The sequence below is a fragment of the Orcinus orca genome, chromosome 3, assembly GCF_937001465.1.
Source record: "Orcinus orca chromosome 3, mOrcOrc1.1, whole genome shotgun sequence".
Taxonomy (NCBI): Eukaryota; Metazoa; Chordata; class Mammalia; order Artiodactyla; family Delphinidae; genus Orcinus; species Orcinus orca.
Genome location: NC_064561.1, coordinates 155,713,811 through 155,731,257, shown reverse-complemented (window position 1 = coordinate 155,731,257; position 17,447 = coordinate 155,713,811). Strand labels below are relative to the sequence as shown.

At 44.1% G+C, this 17,447-nt stretch overlaps 1 protein-coding gene across 6 annotated transcripts in view; it reads left to right on the top strand.

The window, feature by feature from the left end:
- SKP2 (S-phase kinase associated protein 2) overlaps nt 1–17,447 on the top strand; it is a 216,064-nt gene that overhangs the window by 6,106 nt on the left and 192,511 nt on the right. For all 6 annotated transcript variants that reach the window (XR_004481353.2, XM_049708015.1, XM_033421265.2 and 3 more), the window contains exons 3-7: nt 5,765–5,876; nt 8,029–8,172; nt 9,127–9,261; nt 10,739–10,837; nt 12,040–12,170. Coding sequence is in view for 5 of the 6 variants with exons in the window: in XM_049708015.1 (XP_049563972.1) it covers nt 5,765–5,876; nt 8,029–8,172; nt 9,127–9,261; nt 10,739–10,837; nt 12,040–12,170 (621 nt within the window). In the remaining variant the exon portion in view is untranslated. The remainder of the gene's footprint in view (nt 1–5,764; nt 5,877–8,028; nt 8,173–9,126; nt 9,262–10,738; nt 10,838–12,039; nt 12,171–17,447) is intronic.

Sequence of the window (17,447 nt, the reverse complement as noted above, 5' to 3'; positions counted from 1 at the left end):
CCATGGAGCCCTGGGTACTTGGCTGCTTGCCGAGGCTGTGCATTTTCTCGGCCGTCGCGCCTTCCATCTGCTCGCTGACCCGCTGAGAGCTCTCGGCATCTTTGTCTTACTTCCCTCTCCGCTCTCCCCTCCCTCCCAAGCCCTGATAGATTCCTTTTTCTGTAGCAAGTCAGATTTAATTCTCACCTTCTAAAAAACTTGTAGAAAATTAAGTACTCAGAATAGGAGAGAGAATCCTAGGGTAGAAAGAGGGCAGGATTTGGAGTCAGACCTGGGTTTGGATTCCCAGTCTGCCATTTGCTGATTGTGTGACCTGTCCCTTTAGTCACAGTTACATCTTCTCGTGAAGCCCCTCCCCCCAACCTCCAAGACTGGCAGAGGACACTACCTGTGTCCCTGGGTTTCTGTCCTTAGCCTCATCCCCCCCAAACACCTACAGGACCGTGCCATTCCTTTGCAGGTACTGTGCCCCGTACCACCTGGCCAGCCTTCAGACATCCTCCTCTGTGGCTCTGTGCCTTCACCTCAGGATGTGGGGTTTGGAAACAGACAGAAGAGACCCATGTTGGCCTCTTAGCTCTGCCACCTAATCGTTGACAGCACCTTGGTGAGGTTAATTAATAACCCCGCTAAGACAAGTTTCCTCATCTATAAAACGGGATACTACGACTTAGGACACGGACACATTAGAATCAGTGTGCATTAATAAACGTCTGAGACGTTTTAGGGCTCTCGGTAAATGGCAGTTTTAAATGTCAGGTTATGTTTTTGTCTATTAGTTTGTCTCCCACTGAGGCCACCAGGCAGGGACTGTGCTTACACACCCGTGCATTAGTTAGTCACCCAGGAATGTGTATCGAAGTGGAGCCTTGGGCCAGCCTTGTCATTTTACAAATGAGGAAACTGGTCCTAAGAGGCCGACAGTCTTGCCTGTCTATAAAATAAAGCCAGCATTCTTCTCTTGGGTGTCAGTCATTCCTTTGTGTAATATCAGTTGAGTACTTTCTAATGTTCATCGCCAGGTTTGTCCTAGGCACCAGGTGTAGCAGTTAATCGGTTAAGGAAGGTTAACCGGTCACACAGATACAGAATTAGCACATTCACAGTTTGCGTGAAGGGGGAGTAAAAGGTATAACGCATTGAGCAATGATTTAGTGAATGCCTGTTACGTGTCAGGTATTGTGCTGGGTGCTAGATGTGCAAATCTGGGTATGGGGGCTGTGGTGGTGACCTGGGAATGCTCCTCTGAGAGAGTGACACTTAAGCTGAGGTCTGAAGGATGGCTAGGAGCTGGGCAGGTGAAGATGGACGTTGCAGTGCAAAGCCCTCCTAATTCTAGACTTAGCTTACTTGTGTGGCTTCATTGCCTGGCTTTGCTGTCCTCGGAAAACATCTGCATTCATCGCTTGCCACATTTTCCTTCTAGCATGTGAATGACTGATCTCATATTCTAATTGTTCTTGATTTCTTATGTCTTTCTAATAAAATGGGAAGCATCAAGTTCATTACTTTCTTTATTTCTCCTGCCCTACACTTCACAACTAGCTTCCCTATTTCCTTTCCTCACCATCTTTGGTAGACATTTTGGTGCCCCATCCATAGCTCCTTGAAGGTCACCATTCCCTTTTATGCCGAAGGCTTTCTCCTCCATGTAGATGACACTGTGTTTGAGGGCTTTCTCTGGGCAGAGGTGCTAGGCAGTCAACATTCCTGCCCTTTCCCAGAAGCCGCCAACCAATGACTGACAGCAGTTGGTGGATTAATGCCCCAGCACCTGTGCCCTTGGCTGGGACCACTCTGGGGCAGGTGCCATATGCTTCCCTGGAGTGCCCTGCAGATTTGAAACCCAGTTGCCCATAGCGGTAATCTGCTTATTCACATACCCAAATTGGCTTCCTGCCCTTCCATGTCTCGCCTCACTCTTTCCAGTACTTTTGAGATCACTTCCCAAATAAACTACTTTAGTTCATGTTCTCAGGATCTGCTTCTGGGGATCCCAAACTTGGGTAGAAGACAGTTTGGGGGTCTCAGTAAATCATACCAGGCAGCCCTTGTCCCAACCCTACTCCCACCGTGGGTGTTTTCACGTAGGTGAATATTCCAAGCAGCATTGAAAAGAAAAGGTTACAAGAGGAAAATGTACAGATTTTATGGAGAAAGGAGAGGAGTAGAGGCAAGAAAGAGAAAGTTTGACTCTCCGCTGCTTAACCTCTTGTCATAAGTTATTTAATCTTCATAGTGAACAACTTTGCAAGATAAACCTTCTGATTCCCATTCCTACAGATGAAGAAACCGAGCCCCAGAGGGATTGAGTAACTTGCCTAAGGTTCGTAGTCTTGGAGGCAACGTAGTCGAATTCCAGTCGACGCTGTGCTCCTTCCTCAATCCAGTAGTCCTTACACTTGTGGCGGGGGTCAAGCACGTGGTATCAGGATAGTCTGTGCAGATCATAGTAAAAATCTCAACACGTTAGGTTCGAAGTGACAGTGTGTGATTTTTTTGCCGAATGAAATGCCAGCATCTGATCTGTATACGCGAGAAGCAGCAGAGGTCAGGGAGTTAAGAAGAGTTAATGGAAGAAAAACTTTTCTCCAGTTTGGGGAGCAGGACAGGAGCCCTGTTGGAGAAGCTCTTGGACCAGGAGCTGTGGACCTTGGACCAGGAGCTGTGTGGCAGTGATGGAGGTTTGTTGGAGCTACCTGCCCAGAACATGGTCCAGGCTCAGCATGGATGGTCTATCTGCCTTCCTCCATCTGCCCCTAGGTTTCAGAGCCTCAGTCAGTCCTTTATTTTGTTCTCTAGAGAGGGAGGGGCAGGGGTTCATTGAGCAGCTGCATCTCTCCTCCTCATGTTTCCATAGAGGCTACTTCCCTGACCACTGCTCCACCCCCATACCCTGCGCAGCACAGCACAGCACCCTGAACCCTACTGCAGCCCATGGTGATACTTGCTTGGAATTTCCTGTTTATTTATCTGTGTCTCTGAAAGTCTGAGCAGGCCATGCCTTGTTCATCTTTGTCTGTAGAACAGATCCCAGCATATAGTACATGTTCAATAAATATATGAATGGATGAATGTATCAGACATTGTGTCCTTAGAATACAAAGACTGTTTAAAAAAAGAAAAAAAATCGGGTTCTCATTCTCAAGAACCCATGGCCTTGTGGTGGCCTACACAGGTGAGTAAGCAAATAATGAAATCGTGGTTTAAAAAGCCACCTGTTCTTGGTGATGTCATGGGAGGCCGTCCATAGGAGTTGGGGCATTAATGGCCACTTGATGTTAAATTAATAGCAGTCGGGGGCGGGCACAGCATGTACAGAGGCATTGAGATGTGACGAAGGATGACTCATTCTGAGAATTCCAAGTAGCTCCAAATGGCTGGAGCATATTTCTAGATAACGAACCTAGAAAAATAAGTGGGGCACTGCCAGAAAGCTTTGAATTTCATGCTAAGCAGTATAGACTTTAGGCTGAATATTCAAGGGACACCACTGAAGGGTCTCATTGAGGGACGGGCATGGACGTTTTCAAAAGATTGCCCAGGAATAGGAGAAAAGAGTCGGACTGCCATGTTTATCACTCTCCTCCATGCTCTCTCCAGCTCTCCATCGTGTTCTCCGCAGAGCCTGGTGTAATGTCCGTGTTCAGTAAATACTGACACCTTTTAAATGGGGAGGTGGGAGTGTTAGGGTTCTCCGGTGACACTGAACAAATAGGAGATATAGGGAGATTTATTAATAAGGGATTGGCTTGCGCAGTCCTGGAAGCTGAAAAGTCCCAAGATCTTCAGTCCCAAAGACCTGAGACCCCGCAGAGCAGATGGTACAAGTTTCAATCCAGGTCTGAAGGCAGGAGGAGACCCAGGTCCCAGCTCAGAGACAGGAGAGAGAGACAGTTCTCCGTTCATCAGCCTTTTGGTCTAACCTGGCCTTGGATCGGATGAGGCAAGCCCACAACTGGGGAAGGCAATCTGCTTTTCTCAGTCCATTGATCAAATGTTCATCTCATCCTGAAACACCCTCACAGAGACACCCAGAATAGTGTTCAACCAAAATATCTGGGCACCCCCTGACCCAGTCAAGTTGATACTAAAATTAACCATCACAGAGAGGAGAGGATAGCACTGGAATTGGTGTAGCAGATGGATTGGAGGTAGAGAGAGACTGAGAAGGCAAGTTATTGAACTCATCTAACCACTCTAAATCTAATCTAAATCACTCAGTATTTCTTTGGTGCACACTTATTTCCTTCTAGGCCATTGTCATGTTAACCCGATCTTGTGGGTTAATCTGTACATTCATATGTGAGAGTTTAATACTTGTTGAATAGCTGTTTAGAGTTTGCTTTTATAAGACTAAGAAAACTGGTTTTCCTGCATCCACCTTTTTCTCCCTCCAGTTTATTCTGCACACAGCAGCCAGAGTGATCCTTTTAAAACCTCTGTGAGATGCCGTCATTCCTGTGCTCAGAACCCCCTTCAGAGTCAAAGCTGAGGCTCCTCAAGTCCTGCCTGACCCGGCCCCCCCTCACCCCTCTGACCTCTTCCATCATTCCCACAACTTGCTCACTCTGTTCTACACTGACCTCCTTGCTGTTCCTTAAAACAGACATGCTGTTCCTGCACCTCAAACACACCCCAGAGACTCACAAGGCTGGCCCCCTCTCTGTTCAGCCTTTGCTCAGTGATCACCGGCTCGGTAAGGTCTTCCCTGGCCACTGTGCTCAGACTTTGAAAACTGGCCCCCGTATTCCCCATCCTGTCCTCTATCCCACGTAAGTTTTCTGCATAGCACTAATCAATTTTAACATATCATGTACCTTTTAACATATTGAACAATTTTTAGCGTATCATCTAATATCATGTGATCGTTTCCTCCCGCCGGAATGTAAGTTCCATGAAAAAGTATTCTGTCTGTCTTGTTTTCTGCTTTCGCTCCAACACCTGAAACGATCCCTGGCGTCAGAGTTAAGTGCTCAGTATGTATTTGTTGAATTAATAGATGAGAACACCTTTTTGATATTGCACTTTTAGGTAAATTGACTTCTGAGTGCTTTCTGTAAACCTGAAAGAAGAGGGAGGAAGGTTCGTTTTGCCTTTTAAATAAGGTCACTACTTGATAAATCCACCACTGAATCCACTTCAGAGAGAAGTGAGGCGTTCCTTAGCAACCAAAAGCATCGTGATGTCTTAGACATTGCTGTCTGAGATCTGAGCGGCGTGGGACTTGCTGTGAACCACTGTTAGTATCGTTCTTGCCTAAGACTGGCTGGTGGGCACTGAAGAGAAGAATGTTATGAAAAGTATTCTTTTTTTTTTTTTTTTTTTGCGGTATGTGGACCTCTCACTGTTGTGGCCTCTCCCGTTGCGGAGCACAGGCTCCGGACGTGCAGGCTCAGCGGCCATGGCTCACGGGCCCAGCCGCTCCGCGGTATGTGGGATCTTCCCGGACCGGGACACGAACCCGTGTCCCCTGCATCGGCAGGCGGACTCTCAACCACTGTGCCACCGGGGAAGCCCATGAAAAGTATTCTTGATATTCTCTTTTCTCCTTTGCTGAAAAAGTATGGTACCCACTTCAGGGTACATAGACAGTGGGTAAACAGAAAAACATTTGTGAGGATGAGGAATTCATTTAACATTAAATTCCCCTGTTTAAGCAACGTGTTGTATATGCTTTAAGTGCATGAAAAGGCTCAGTAGACTTGATAGGGCAAAAGAATGGTGATGGGAAGACACTTTTTCTTTTTTTTCCCCCTCAAAGGTGTTTCATGGGACTCCCTTCCAGACGAGCTGCTCTTAGGAATCTTCTCCTGTCTGTGCCTCCCTGAACTTCTGAAAGTCTCCAGTGTTTGTAAGAGATGGTATCATCTAGCGTAAGTATTTTTCACCCCTTCTGCTATATGTGGATGAGGAGAAAAGAAGGGTTATTTATTTATTCATTTGGGTCTGGTGAAACTGAAAACCAAGAAAAATATAGCAGCACAAAGCAAACTAGGTATCTTCTCCCTTTCATTAAAATCAGTGTCTTTATTTCAGAGTGAAGGGAGGGAGCTACCGGAAGTGACTTACCCCATTTCTGAAAACCTCCTTTCCCTGTATTCAGTGTAGCCCGTGTTTATTGGGCAACGTACTGAGAGTGAGGGGAGTGATGGGCGTGCGCGAAGGCATAGCTGCTGCCCACCCACTGGCTGGGCTGGGCAGTGAGTGCAGTGAGAGAGAACTCGAGGCTCTGGCATTAGACCTGAGTGGAAAGCCAGCCTCTGCCACTTAGGCTTTGGGGGAACCTGAGCGAGGTTCTTGACACTTCTGAGCTTCAGTCCCCCCCCATATATTAAATGGGGGTGACGGTACCTTCAGGACAGTGCCGCTGTGAGGATGTGGTATAAAGATGCCAGGGCAGTGCTCAGCTCGTAGAAACGTTCAGCGCGTGGCAGCCGACAGTTGTTGGGGTTTTTGTTGGTTCAGGGGCAGCACTTTTCAAGTGTGGACGGTGAGCTGCACAGGGGGAGTCTTGGTGAGCTGGGATGGCAGTGACGGGCCAGAAGCGGGGAGGAAATGACTGCCTTTCCATCTTCACCTTTTCTCCTACCCATTAACCTCTGGCCATGCTTCGCTTTGTGCTTAAAGGCCATCTGTCTCTCCTCTCCCTCCACACATCTAGGACTCTCGTTGTGAGACAGCAGGAGCCCCTACCCTTCCTATTCACGGGTGTGCTGGAAATAAGACACTCTAGGTATTTACAGGAGTGGGCTACAGTCGTCCCTTGGTATCCTTTGGGTATTGGTTCCAGGACCTCCTGTGGATACCAAAATCCACAGATGCTCAAGTCCCTTATATAAAATGGCGTAGGACAGTCTGTCTCTGTATCCGGGGATGTGTGGTTGCTTGAATCCGCGAATGCAGAACCTGTGGATAGGGAGGGCTGACTGTATCTGCTTAGAAGAGCCACAGAGAGGTCTGCACACCTGGAATACTGGAGCAGGTAAATGGTGGTTGACTTTCACTTATCCCCACCCAAGTGACCCCATCTTGATTTTCTTTTTCTGCCAGCTGTCTTCTCCATGCAGTCTATTAATCTTCATTTCAACTGTCATAAAATTTATAACTGACATTTATTAGGCACTTGTTATATGCCAGGCACTGCAGTCCTGCCTTCTTAATAATGGAGGTTGAATAACATGTTGACAATTTGTGTAGAATTATTTCGAAGCTCTAGCCAGTGGTCTGCAAGCAGTATTAAAAAGTAAAATTCTTGTAGATATTTAAAATGTCTCCTCATGGGCTTGATCTCATGTTTTTGTTAAATTGAATTAATCTCTGGGTATTAAAGCTTTATCGTGTTGTTTTGTACATTTTGGCACCTCGTTTTTGCTTCAGAAACACTATCTAAAATCTAAATATTTTTACCTTTTTCCTTCCCATTAGTTCATATGTATATACCTATATTTTTGTGCGTATATATATATTTTAAGCTTTTAAGGTATTGTAAAACAGAGCTGAACTATGACTTTTTCCTAATAGATATCTGATAACTATGTCTCATAATAAAGTTGTAAAAACTTTCCTTCTTTTAGGTACATTTACACGTTCATTAGGGTAATAGAGGTAGCCTGTTCATGCTTCACAAAAATGGCAAGTGGGATCCTTTGGGCCATTTTGAACCTATCTACTCGTTCGATAATCAGTTGAGTGATTTGAACAATCACTTTTAAAGTTATCGAATTGATTTGAATCCTGCAATTGTATTCTCTGGTTCTAGATCATTGCATTGCACCTGATAGCATTGAACCAGCTAAATTGGAAATCCATATAAAGAGGAAGATAAAAGCTTATGCGTGATAGGACCAAGAGCTATTCAATAATGCCTTAAAAATATCATAGGTAATTGTGTAGTCAAAAACAAAGATGCCTTCGGAATTTGCTTCAAGGCAATTTAGTGGCCGTGTCCTCACGTTAGTAACGGTGTCGAGGGCCTCCGGTAACCAGTGTCCCGGCTTACCAAACACAGCACCTCCTCTTTCCCAGGTTTGACGAGTATCTCTGGCAGACCTTAGACCTCACGGGCAGAAACCTCCACCCAGATGTGGTTGGTCGGCTGCTGTCTCGAGGGGTGGTTGCCTTCCGCTGCCCACGATCGTTTATGGACCAACCGTTTGTTGAACGTTTCAGGTAAGAAAGGAAAATTCCTGGAAAATCTTGGGATGGAAAACAGATCAAAATGTCTTTTTTCCTATATTCAGCTGTATGCCCTATGACAGGTTACGTGTGCATAATGGAGAGTTAGTTGCATATCTTGCCGCGTAGCCTTTGTGTTGAAACATGGCACAGGTTTCAGTGACATCATTCCCATTTTAACGCAGGGTTGCCCTTGGGCTCTTCCCAGGGTCTTAGATGTTCTTGGGGTCCTCAGTAGATGGGTGTCCGGAGTCCCATGAGGCAGGAGCCAAGCAGAGCCCTCACCAACAGATGCAAGGCAGCCTAGCTATTTCCCCACTGCCCATTTCTGATCAAGAAAAAATGTGAGGCATCCTTTCAGGCTTTGTTACTCTTGAGTTTCTGATCCTATTGTGGACAAATTTGCATCCGGAAAAAAAAGGCCCTCTCTTGGTGTGACTTTTTTTGCGTTACGCGGGCCTCTCACTGTCGTGGCCCCTCCCACTACGGAGCACAGGCTCCGGACGCGCAGGCTCAGCGGCCATGGCTCACGGGCCCAGCCGCTCCGCGGCATGTGGGGTCTTCGCAGACCGGGGCACGAACCCGTGTCCCCTGCATCGGCAGGCAGACTCTCAGCCACTGAGCCACCAGGGAAGCCCGGCATAACCTTTTTGTCATCCACATCCAGCTCCTTCTCACGGTGCCCATTAATTAATTTTCTACGTGGGACTATATTGGCACAACACCTGGACTTGGCAAAAATGCTTTTGAATTTTAAAACAGACGAGTGTGGAAATTAGCTAGTAGCAACTTATTTTATGACCAAAACTATAGCTAATATTTGAAATGAGTATTTAGGGTCTTGTCTGTGATGGACTGCCCAGGTGGGGAGGAGAAGGGTCGGATGTGATCTGGATTTGCTGGTGTGAGCCACCTTGTGGAACCTCTTTTTATTCCTTCTGTGTTCAGCCCTTTTCGTGTACAGCACATGGACCTGTCGAACTCGGTGATCGACGTGTCTACCCTCCACGGCCTTCTGTCTCACTGCTCCAAGTTGCAGAATCTCAGTCTAGAAGGCCTACAGCTTTCGGATCCCATTGTCAAGTGAGTGGCAGCCAGGAGCGTGTCACAAAGGCAGTTGTTTTGTTAATTTTGTTTCCTGAGTGTACCTGGGGTGTCCTGTCCATATCCAGATGGACTCAGAAAATATCCAGTGCAGTGTTCCAGCTTCCGCAAAACTTTCCAGGACTCACCTAGGCAACCAAAGTTTGCATGCTAACTATATTGCCAGGGCTCGTGCTAGGTTCTAGACATACAGGGATGAATCAAGGCATGGTCCCTCCCTCATTCATGGGAGAAACAAGTAATTACAGTGCTGTGTGTTTGTTAGGTGCGTTGGCGAATGTGTGGCAACACACAGAGACCTAATTAAATTTCGAGAAGGCAGCCTTCTCAGAGGAAGTGACTCTTAAGCTGAGTATTGAAAATACGTAGGTAGGAGTTATCCGCATGATATGGGGAAGGAAGCAGTCTGGTTGGGTCTAAACTCTGAAGTGGTCGGGAGTTGCTGGAGCGTGGGGCTCAGTGAGGGAGGTGACAGGTGAGGGTGGTCAGGGACCAGATCATAGTGGAGTGGGCCCCTGCCACGCTGGAAGAAGTCTGGATTCTGTTGTGCGCTGTGAAGAGGGAAGTGTGGTGAAGAGACGAGAGTGGTTCTAAGGATGGAAGGAACACGTCAGAGTTGAATTTTAGAAAATTAACTCACTGGGCATCTCAGAGGGTCAGTCAGACATAAAAGAAACTAGATTAGTTAAGATACTATTGTATTCATTCAGGTAAGAAATGATGACGCCTGATGGGAAAAAAATAGAATAATGATAATAATAGCAGCTAGCATTTATTGAGCACGTACTATGTGCCAGATACTAGATTCTTTAGAGGTATTCTGATTTAATCCTCACAGCAACCCCATGAAATATGTTCTTATTGTTCCCTTTTTACAGATGTGGAAACTGAGGAACAGAGAGGCTGAATAACTTGTCCAAAGTCACACAGTTAGTAGGTGGCAGAACCAAGATTTGAACCTGGCAATATAGTATGATTCCAGAACTCTCATTCTTAATCACTATTTCACTAACATGAGGCATTGGGGAATGTAGAGGAGAGGGCAAGATTGAAAGAACCTAGTGACTTTATAAGTAGAAGTTTACCAATTGTGGGTGAAATGGAGAAATGTTTATTTCATTGCTGGGTGGTTTTTTTTGTATTTTTTTTTTAAAGTACATTGATCCGTGTTTGTTGTGGACTGACTCTCTGTGCCAGGCACTGTTAAGGCCTTTATTACATTATATCATTTAATTTTAACAACCCTACCAAAAAAGGTACTGATCTTGCCATTTCACAGATGATAATAAACTAAGGCAAAACGTCCTGCTTGGTGTCATCCAGATAGTAAGATGTGAATTTAAACTCACTTCTGACTCAGAGGCTTGTGTGCTTTTGACTGTCTCACTTAGCCTCACGCTTGTTGACTGAGTGAATGTCTTGTTGGTGTTCTTATGACTTTGTCTTCTTTCTCCAGCAATCTTGCTCAGAACACAAATTTGGTGCGATTAAACCTTTCTGGGTGTTCTGGATTCTCTGAATCTGCCCTGAAGACTTTGCTGAGCAGCTGTTGCAGGTAGGAGAGATTTGAGATTTTGATTATAGAACTGTTGTTTCACATCAGGATAGAATCAAGGAACATTTTTAAGCTATACCTAACTCTCCAAGCTCTTGATTTGGATAATGCAATGCCTTTTGCCCTCCAAACTTTCCATCCAAACTCAGAAGCCAAATCGATTAAGTTTCCAAAGGATACTTGTGTAGTGATCCCTTTTTTTTCTGTGACTATTAAAATACAGAAAATGTAGTAGTGTGTTTGTTAACAATATGTACAAACAGTATCTGTTTATACCTGACTTTACAGTCAGGCGTTTTTCCCTATAGTATCTGTAGACCTAACTTAACAGTTTGGATTAAATTTGTTATTGCAAAATACACCATGAATTTGGGTGATTCCATTGAAAACATCTTTTATATTATATAGTAATATCAATATATAAATAAGGTTACAGAGTTATAGAAATTAATAAGTGAGGGGGGACATGGTTCACAGAATACCCAGTACTGTGCATGTGTCTGTGTCTGTCTCCTTTTTACTATCTCTTGGTCTCTGTGCTAATAGCATTGTACTTATTTCTACTTAATGATCTGTTGAAAGTAGATTGCCTTTGGCTAAGAATGTTATCAATGAGATAAAATGGTAGCCCTACATTTTCTCAGCAGTGCCAGGATTGGGATGTATAGTTTAATGGTTGGACTCTTTCTCTGAAGCCCTCATTTGCTCAGTTAGCAGAGGCCCAATAAGGTAAAGTGGATTTTTGTAATGTCGGCATCTCTTTATTAGAGATAATAAATCCCCGGTACCATCCAACAGTTTTTAAAGCATCTCGGGCGCTTGCTCATACCGTGTAGTTGTTTGCTAACAACCCGGGTGATTGAGAAAGAAAGCATAGAGACTAGAATTTTTCCATCTAGTCCTGCAATGAGGTTTGAGCAGGAGAGGAGAGCGCTTCCCTCCTCTTCCAGAAGGGGGCAGCATTCACTAGGCCCTTGGCTCACATCCCCTGGCAAGTTTCTGGAACACACTAGAACAAGATGGGAGAAAGCAGTTTCAGGTGAGCGAATGTAGCTGCTTAGAGGAGCAGAGGTTCTGTGCAGAAAATGGTAAGGAATCGACGGCTTTGTATATTCTTGGTTTGCAGCTTTAGGCGGTGCTATGTCGAGAACTCATTCTGGGTAACGGTTTCATGCTTTCCTTATCACCCCTCTTGTGTGCAGATTGGATGAACTGAACCTCTCCTGGTGCTATGAATTCACTGAAAAGCATGTGCAGGTGGCTGTCGCACACGTGTCAGAGACTGTCACCCAGCTGAATCTCAGCGGGTACCGAAAGAATCTGCAGAGATCGGGTAAGACCTGCCGGGCTGCCGGCCCCTTAACCACAGCAGCCACGACAATAACAGCAGGTTTGATTTCTCGAGCATCTCCTAGGCGTGGTCCTCCATAAGGTGTCTCATTTAATCCAGCGCATGTGTTCCTATTCCTGTTTTTCAGATGAGGTAGCAGCTGGCTGATCAGAAGGGTCAGGTAAATGCCAACAGCTAGTGGGTATCAGGGTTGGAATCCAGAATCTGAAAGTGGAAACCTTTATCCTTTAAAGCAATTTATGTTTAAGCAGAAGAAGTTCTTTTCATTAACTAAACTGTTAGCTAAAACCCCAACATAAAAATCGATCTGTGCAGCGTTTGATCAGTATTAAGCTGTGGTTCTCAACTGGGGATAATTTTGCCTGCAAGGGGACATTTGGCGAAGTCTGGAGACATTTTTGACTCTCACGGCTGCAGGGGTGTTACTGGCATCTGGTGGATAGAAGCCAGGAATGCTGGTGAACAAGGCACAGGACAGCAGAATAACACATCAAAAAGAATCTGGTCCTAAATGTCAGTAGCACCAAGGTTGAAAACCCTGTTTATAAACCCTCTTTCGTATTTATAACTAACTCCTCTCAATTCAGTCTAAGAAGGCAATGAGGTTTTTTAGACAAACACAGACTTTTGAAATCAGGGGTGATGTGTGACAAAGTCTTCGTAAGCCTCAACGTTCAGTTATGCTTTGTCTTATTTGTCTAATATTGACAGAATCTTAATTTGCAAAGATAAGTTTTTGCAAATGGCAATGTTTTGTTTTTATTAAAGTGTAACTGATATATAATATATGTTACAGGTATACAACAGAGTGATTCACAATTTTTAAAGGTTATACTACTTTTATAGTTATTATAAAATATTGGCTATATTCCCCATGTTGTACAATATATCCTTGTAGCTTATTTTATACCTAACAGTTTGTACCTCTTCATCCCCTACCCCTGTATTGCCCCTCGTCCCTTCTTCTCCCCACTGGCCACCGCTAGTTTGTTCTCTATATCTGTGAGTCTGCCTCTTTTTTGCTATATTCACTGGTTTGTTGTCTTTTTAGATTCCTCATATAAGTGATAGCATACAGTAGTTATCTTTCTCTGTCTGGCTTATTTCACTTAGCATTTTCACAGTTCCCTTCGTGATCTTGGGCTGTGGGTTGCACAAAGCCTAGTTAAGCCAGCCACATACCTCAGCCCTACCCTCGTGTCTTGATGGTGGTGTCAGCTCATCTGAGTATAAGTGTTTTTATTTATTATAGTTTTTAATATACTTAAAAAGATTTGAACCAAACATTTGCAGAATGTGTCTAACAGAAAAATGTTCTGTTCTACATTTTTTCCCTTTAAACACAATTTTAAGTCTGGTTATAGTATTATATAGTCATTCTCAAATATACCCAAAACATGTAAAAACACAAAAACAAATCAATAATCCCGCTAACATTTTGCCAGTCTTTTTTCCTGTTAAAAAGTGTTTTTTTTAATGGGACATGGTGTATGGAATTCTTTGTAACATGTTTTTATTTCAGGTAACCCCATTTTAGTCGCTACACAAATGTCATTTTCAGTGGTTGTGTGATATTCCATCAAATATATTTATGTTGATTCATTCATAACTTATTCAGTTGATCTCCTTGTAATGAATGTTTAGAATCTTTGCAGTTTTTCCCTTTTTTTTTTTTTGCGGTACGCGGGCCTGTCAGTGTTGTGGCCTCTCCCGTTGCGGAGCATAGGCTCCAGACGCACAGGCTCAGCGGCCGTGGCTCACGGGCCCAGCCGCTCCGCGGCATGTGGGATCTTCCCGGACCGGGGTACGAACCTGCGTCCCCTGCATCGGCAGGCGGACTCTCAACCACTGCGCCACCAGGGAAGCCCAGTTTTTCCCTTTTATAAACAACTTTGGTACGGACAGAAGTGAAACTTTGAGTGCATTTCTAAGTGGAATTGCCAACTCAGGGATTAGGTTCCGTTCTCAAGTTTTGGATAGTTATTGCCAAGTTGCCTTCCAAGGATTTTAAACTCCCACCAGTGAGCATCCTCTTCACAGTGAATCCCACCCCTGGTTCTTCCCTCTTCATCCCCAAGAGAAGGCAGTGCCCTTTGTACATTTCTGCCCATATCTGAATTTCCCACTTCTTTATTGGAGTTTTTCTGTAATGAACCAAGGTTCTGGGTGCAAGGTCGAGAACCTCTGCTGTAGGCAGACTGCTGTAAACTGTGTCCAAGTTTGGCTTAAAACCCTTTTCTTTGTTCCTCCGAAAAAGAACAAATCGCCTTTTTACTGAGTTTTGGCAGGAATAATAGGTGGTAAAATCCTGCTTGCTAGACACATTCAGGGCAAGGACACAGACGCGGAATAGAAGTTGAGGTGTTAGTTTCCTTAATTATACAGTGGGAGTCAAAGATTTTTAAATGGATGTCTTTAGCAGTGGCGCACACTATTTCATTGTTTAGGTGGTAATACAGATTTTGTATTTTAGCTTCAAGCCTGGTGCCAGACCTCCTGGGGTCAAGTACCCACTCTGCCATTTACTGGGGAGCCTTGAGCAAGTCGCTTAACCTTTCTGTTCTTCCATTTCTCATCAATAAAATGGAGATAACAGAACCCGCCTCTTAGAGTAAGGAATAAATGGGTTAATACGTGTACAGGATGTTGAATTATTCTTGGCACATAATGAGAGATCAGTAACGGTTGCCTGTTGTTTTTTTTTTTTTTTTTTTTTTTTTTTGCGGTACGCGGGCCTCTCACTGTTGTGGCCTCTCCTGTTGCGGAGCACAGGCTCCGGACGTGCAGGCTCAGCGGCCATGGCTCACGGGCCCAGCCGCTCCGCGGCATGTGGGATCTTCCCGGACCAGGGCACAAACCCGTGTCCCCTGCATCAGCAGGCGGACTCTCAACCACTGCGCCACCAGGGAAGCCCGCCTGTTGATGTTTTCATTCTCTACCCAGATGAGCACTGAATGAGGTTTGGAGGACCTAGCTTTTGGTCTTAGATTTACTTGGACTTCTCTAGCTAGAATTGTCTCTCTTTTAAAATACAGGTTAGATTAGGAGGTTTCTAAGATCCCTTCTAACTCAAGTGAAATGAAGGAGACAGTGAAGAGGAATCTTGGCGGGGACTGCTGTTTACTAACTCTTCCCACCGAGGGAAGACCGTGGCTTCAGCAAGGGCTGGAGACAGAGACCGACCAGTTTTATCCCCCAAGGTTTCGTTCTTTCCCAGGTGGTGGCAAAATAAGATTGTATCTTGTTGTGGATTTTGTGGGTGGCTGGCTGGCTGGCGAGGTGATGGGTCACTTAAAATTGTGCACTTCTTTATTTTTTAGTGACTAATGAGGCAAATTTATTCCAATTTATTGAGCCCCTATAATGCATAAAGCCCTGTTCAGACTTGGGAGGCGTGGCCTTGAACAGAACAGAGAAAGTCATCCTTGTGAAGCTTCCATTCTGGTGGGGAAGGCAGACAATCAACAAGGAATTAAATGTGATAAAAGGAGGTGAAAATGCAAGGAGGAAGAATTTAAAGCACAGTGCTTAGGTGGAGTGTGGCAGGTAGGGGGCTCTTTTCAGATGGAATGGTCAAAGAGAAGGCCTCCCTGAGGAAGTGACACTTGAGCACAGACCTGAAGGAGTGAAGGAGTGAGCCGTGTAGATATGTAAGCAAAGAACATTCTAGAACTAAGGACCAACAAGTGCCTTTGGAGGAAAGTCACACATGCTACTTTGTAATCAGAAAATGAATCAATAAATGTTATTTATTTTTTAAAATAGACAAACTTTATTAATGTGTGAGGTTTTTTCCTCTCAGTTTGGGAGCCAGTGAGGGGGGAGGCAAGGAGGACCGTGGTAGGAGCTGAGATAGCTGGGGCATGCTCTCTAAGCCAGGGCAAAAGCTCTGTTTCCATTGTTTTTCCTGAGTAAGATGGGAAGCCATTGGAGTGTTTTGAGCAGGAGTGAAATGATCTGACTCACCTTTGAAGTCTCCTTCTGGTGCTGTGCTGGGAAAAGGCTGCTGGAGACTAGGGTGGTAACATTTGAGGAAGTAAGAAGTGATCCGATTTCAGACACAGTTTGAAAGCCGACCTAACAGGATTTGGTAACAGATTGGATGTGGGATATGAGGAAACAGTCAAGTACGACTCCCAGGGTTTTGGCTACAGCAACTGGATTGGTGAAGTTCCCACTTACTAAGATGGGGAAGACTTTAGGGAAGCAGCAGATTGAGAGGAGAAATCAAGCGTTTGGTTTTAGGCATAAATTTGAGATGCTTATCACATAGCCCAGTGGGCGTGTTGGCTGTGTTGAAAATGCAAGTCTAGGATTCAGGGGAGGGGATGGGACTGAAGATGTAGCTGTGAGAAGGGAAAAAAAAAAAAACCTCAAACATCAGTAAAATTTGTCTATTTTTCAAAGTAAATAACACTGATTCATTTTCTGATTACAAAGTACTACATGTGACTTTCTTCCAAATTCTGAAAAGTTATCTCTGATCCTACCATCATTGGTGACTGTAGTTAACATTTGGATTATTTTCTTCCAGCCTTCCAACCCCCAACCCCCTTTCTTTCTGTGTGTGTTTGTGTGTAAATATGAGTTTGTGTGTTTTAACTAAATTGAGATTATAATGCATTTTATATATTTTGTTTTGTTTTCACTATACAACATATCCTGAGTATTTTTTCATGTCACAAAATGTTATTAAAAAGCTTTTTAATAGCTGCTATTAGCATTGTGCTCCATAGATTGGATGAAGGTTAACCTATTAAAGTAATCAGGGGAGGGGCTTTTGTAACTGTCACTACAATGAATATCTTAATGCATATCTCTAATTATTTTTCTAAAAGTGGAATTACTGAGCCAAAGAGCTAAATGTGTAATACCCTGAACACTTTTTTTTTTAAAAAGATCAGTTCACTCAAAAAAAAAATCAGGTCTTCTGAAAGGCTGCATAAAATTAAATATCCACTTTTAGTATATGGGGAGACCTACTTTATGATAGGTCATCAATTCTGGGCATTATAATAGGATTTATTTTTCATTTGATGGCAGAAAAGCAATAATTTTATTTTGCATTTCTTGCTCCATTTTTATTATGTCTATATTTTGGAAAGTATCTGTTTATGTTCTTTGCCCATTTTTTTTTAATACTCTTTATATAATAAGACCACTAACTCTGTTGGAAACATTTATTCTCAGTTTTCTGATACCTCTTTAATTCTGCTTGTGTTCTGTTTTGCTTTAACATGGTAGAGTTTTTAAAAATGT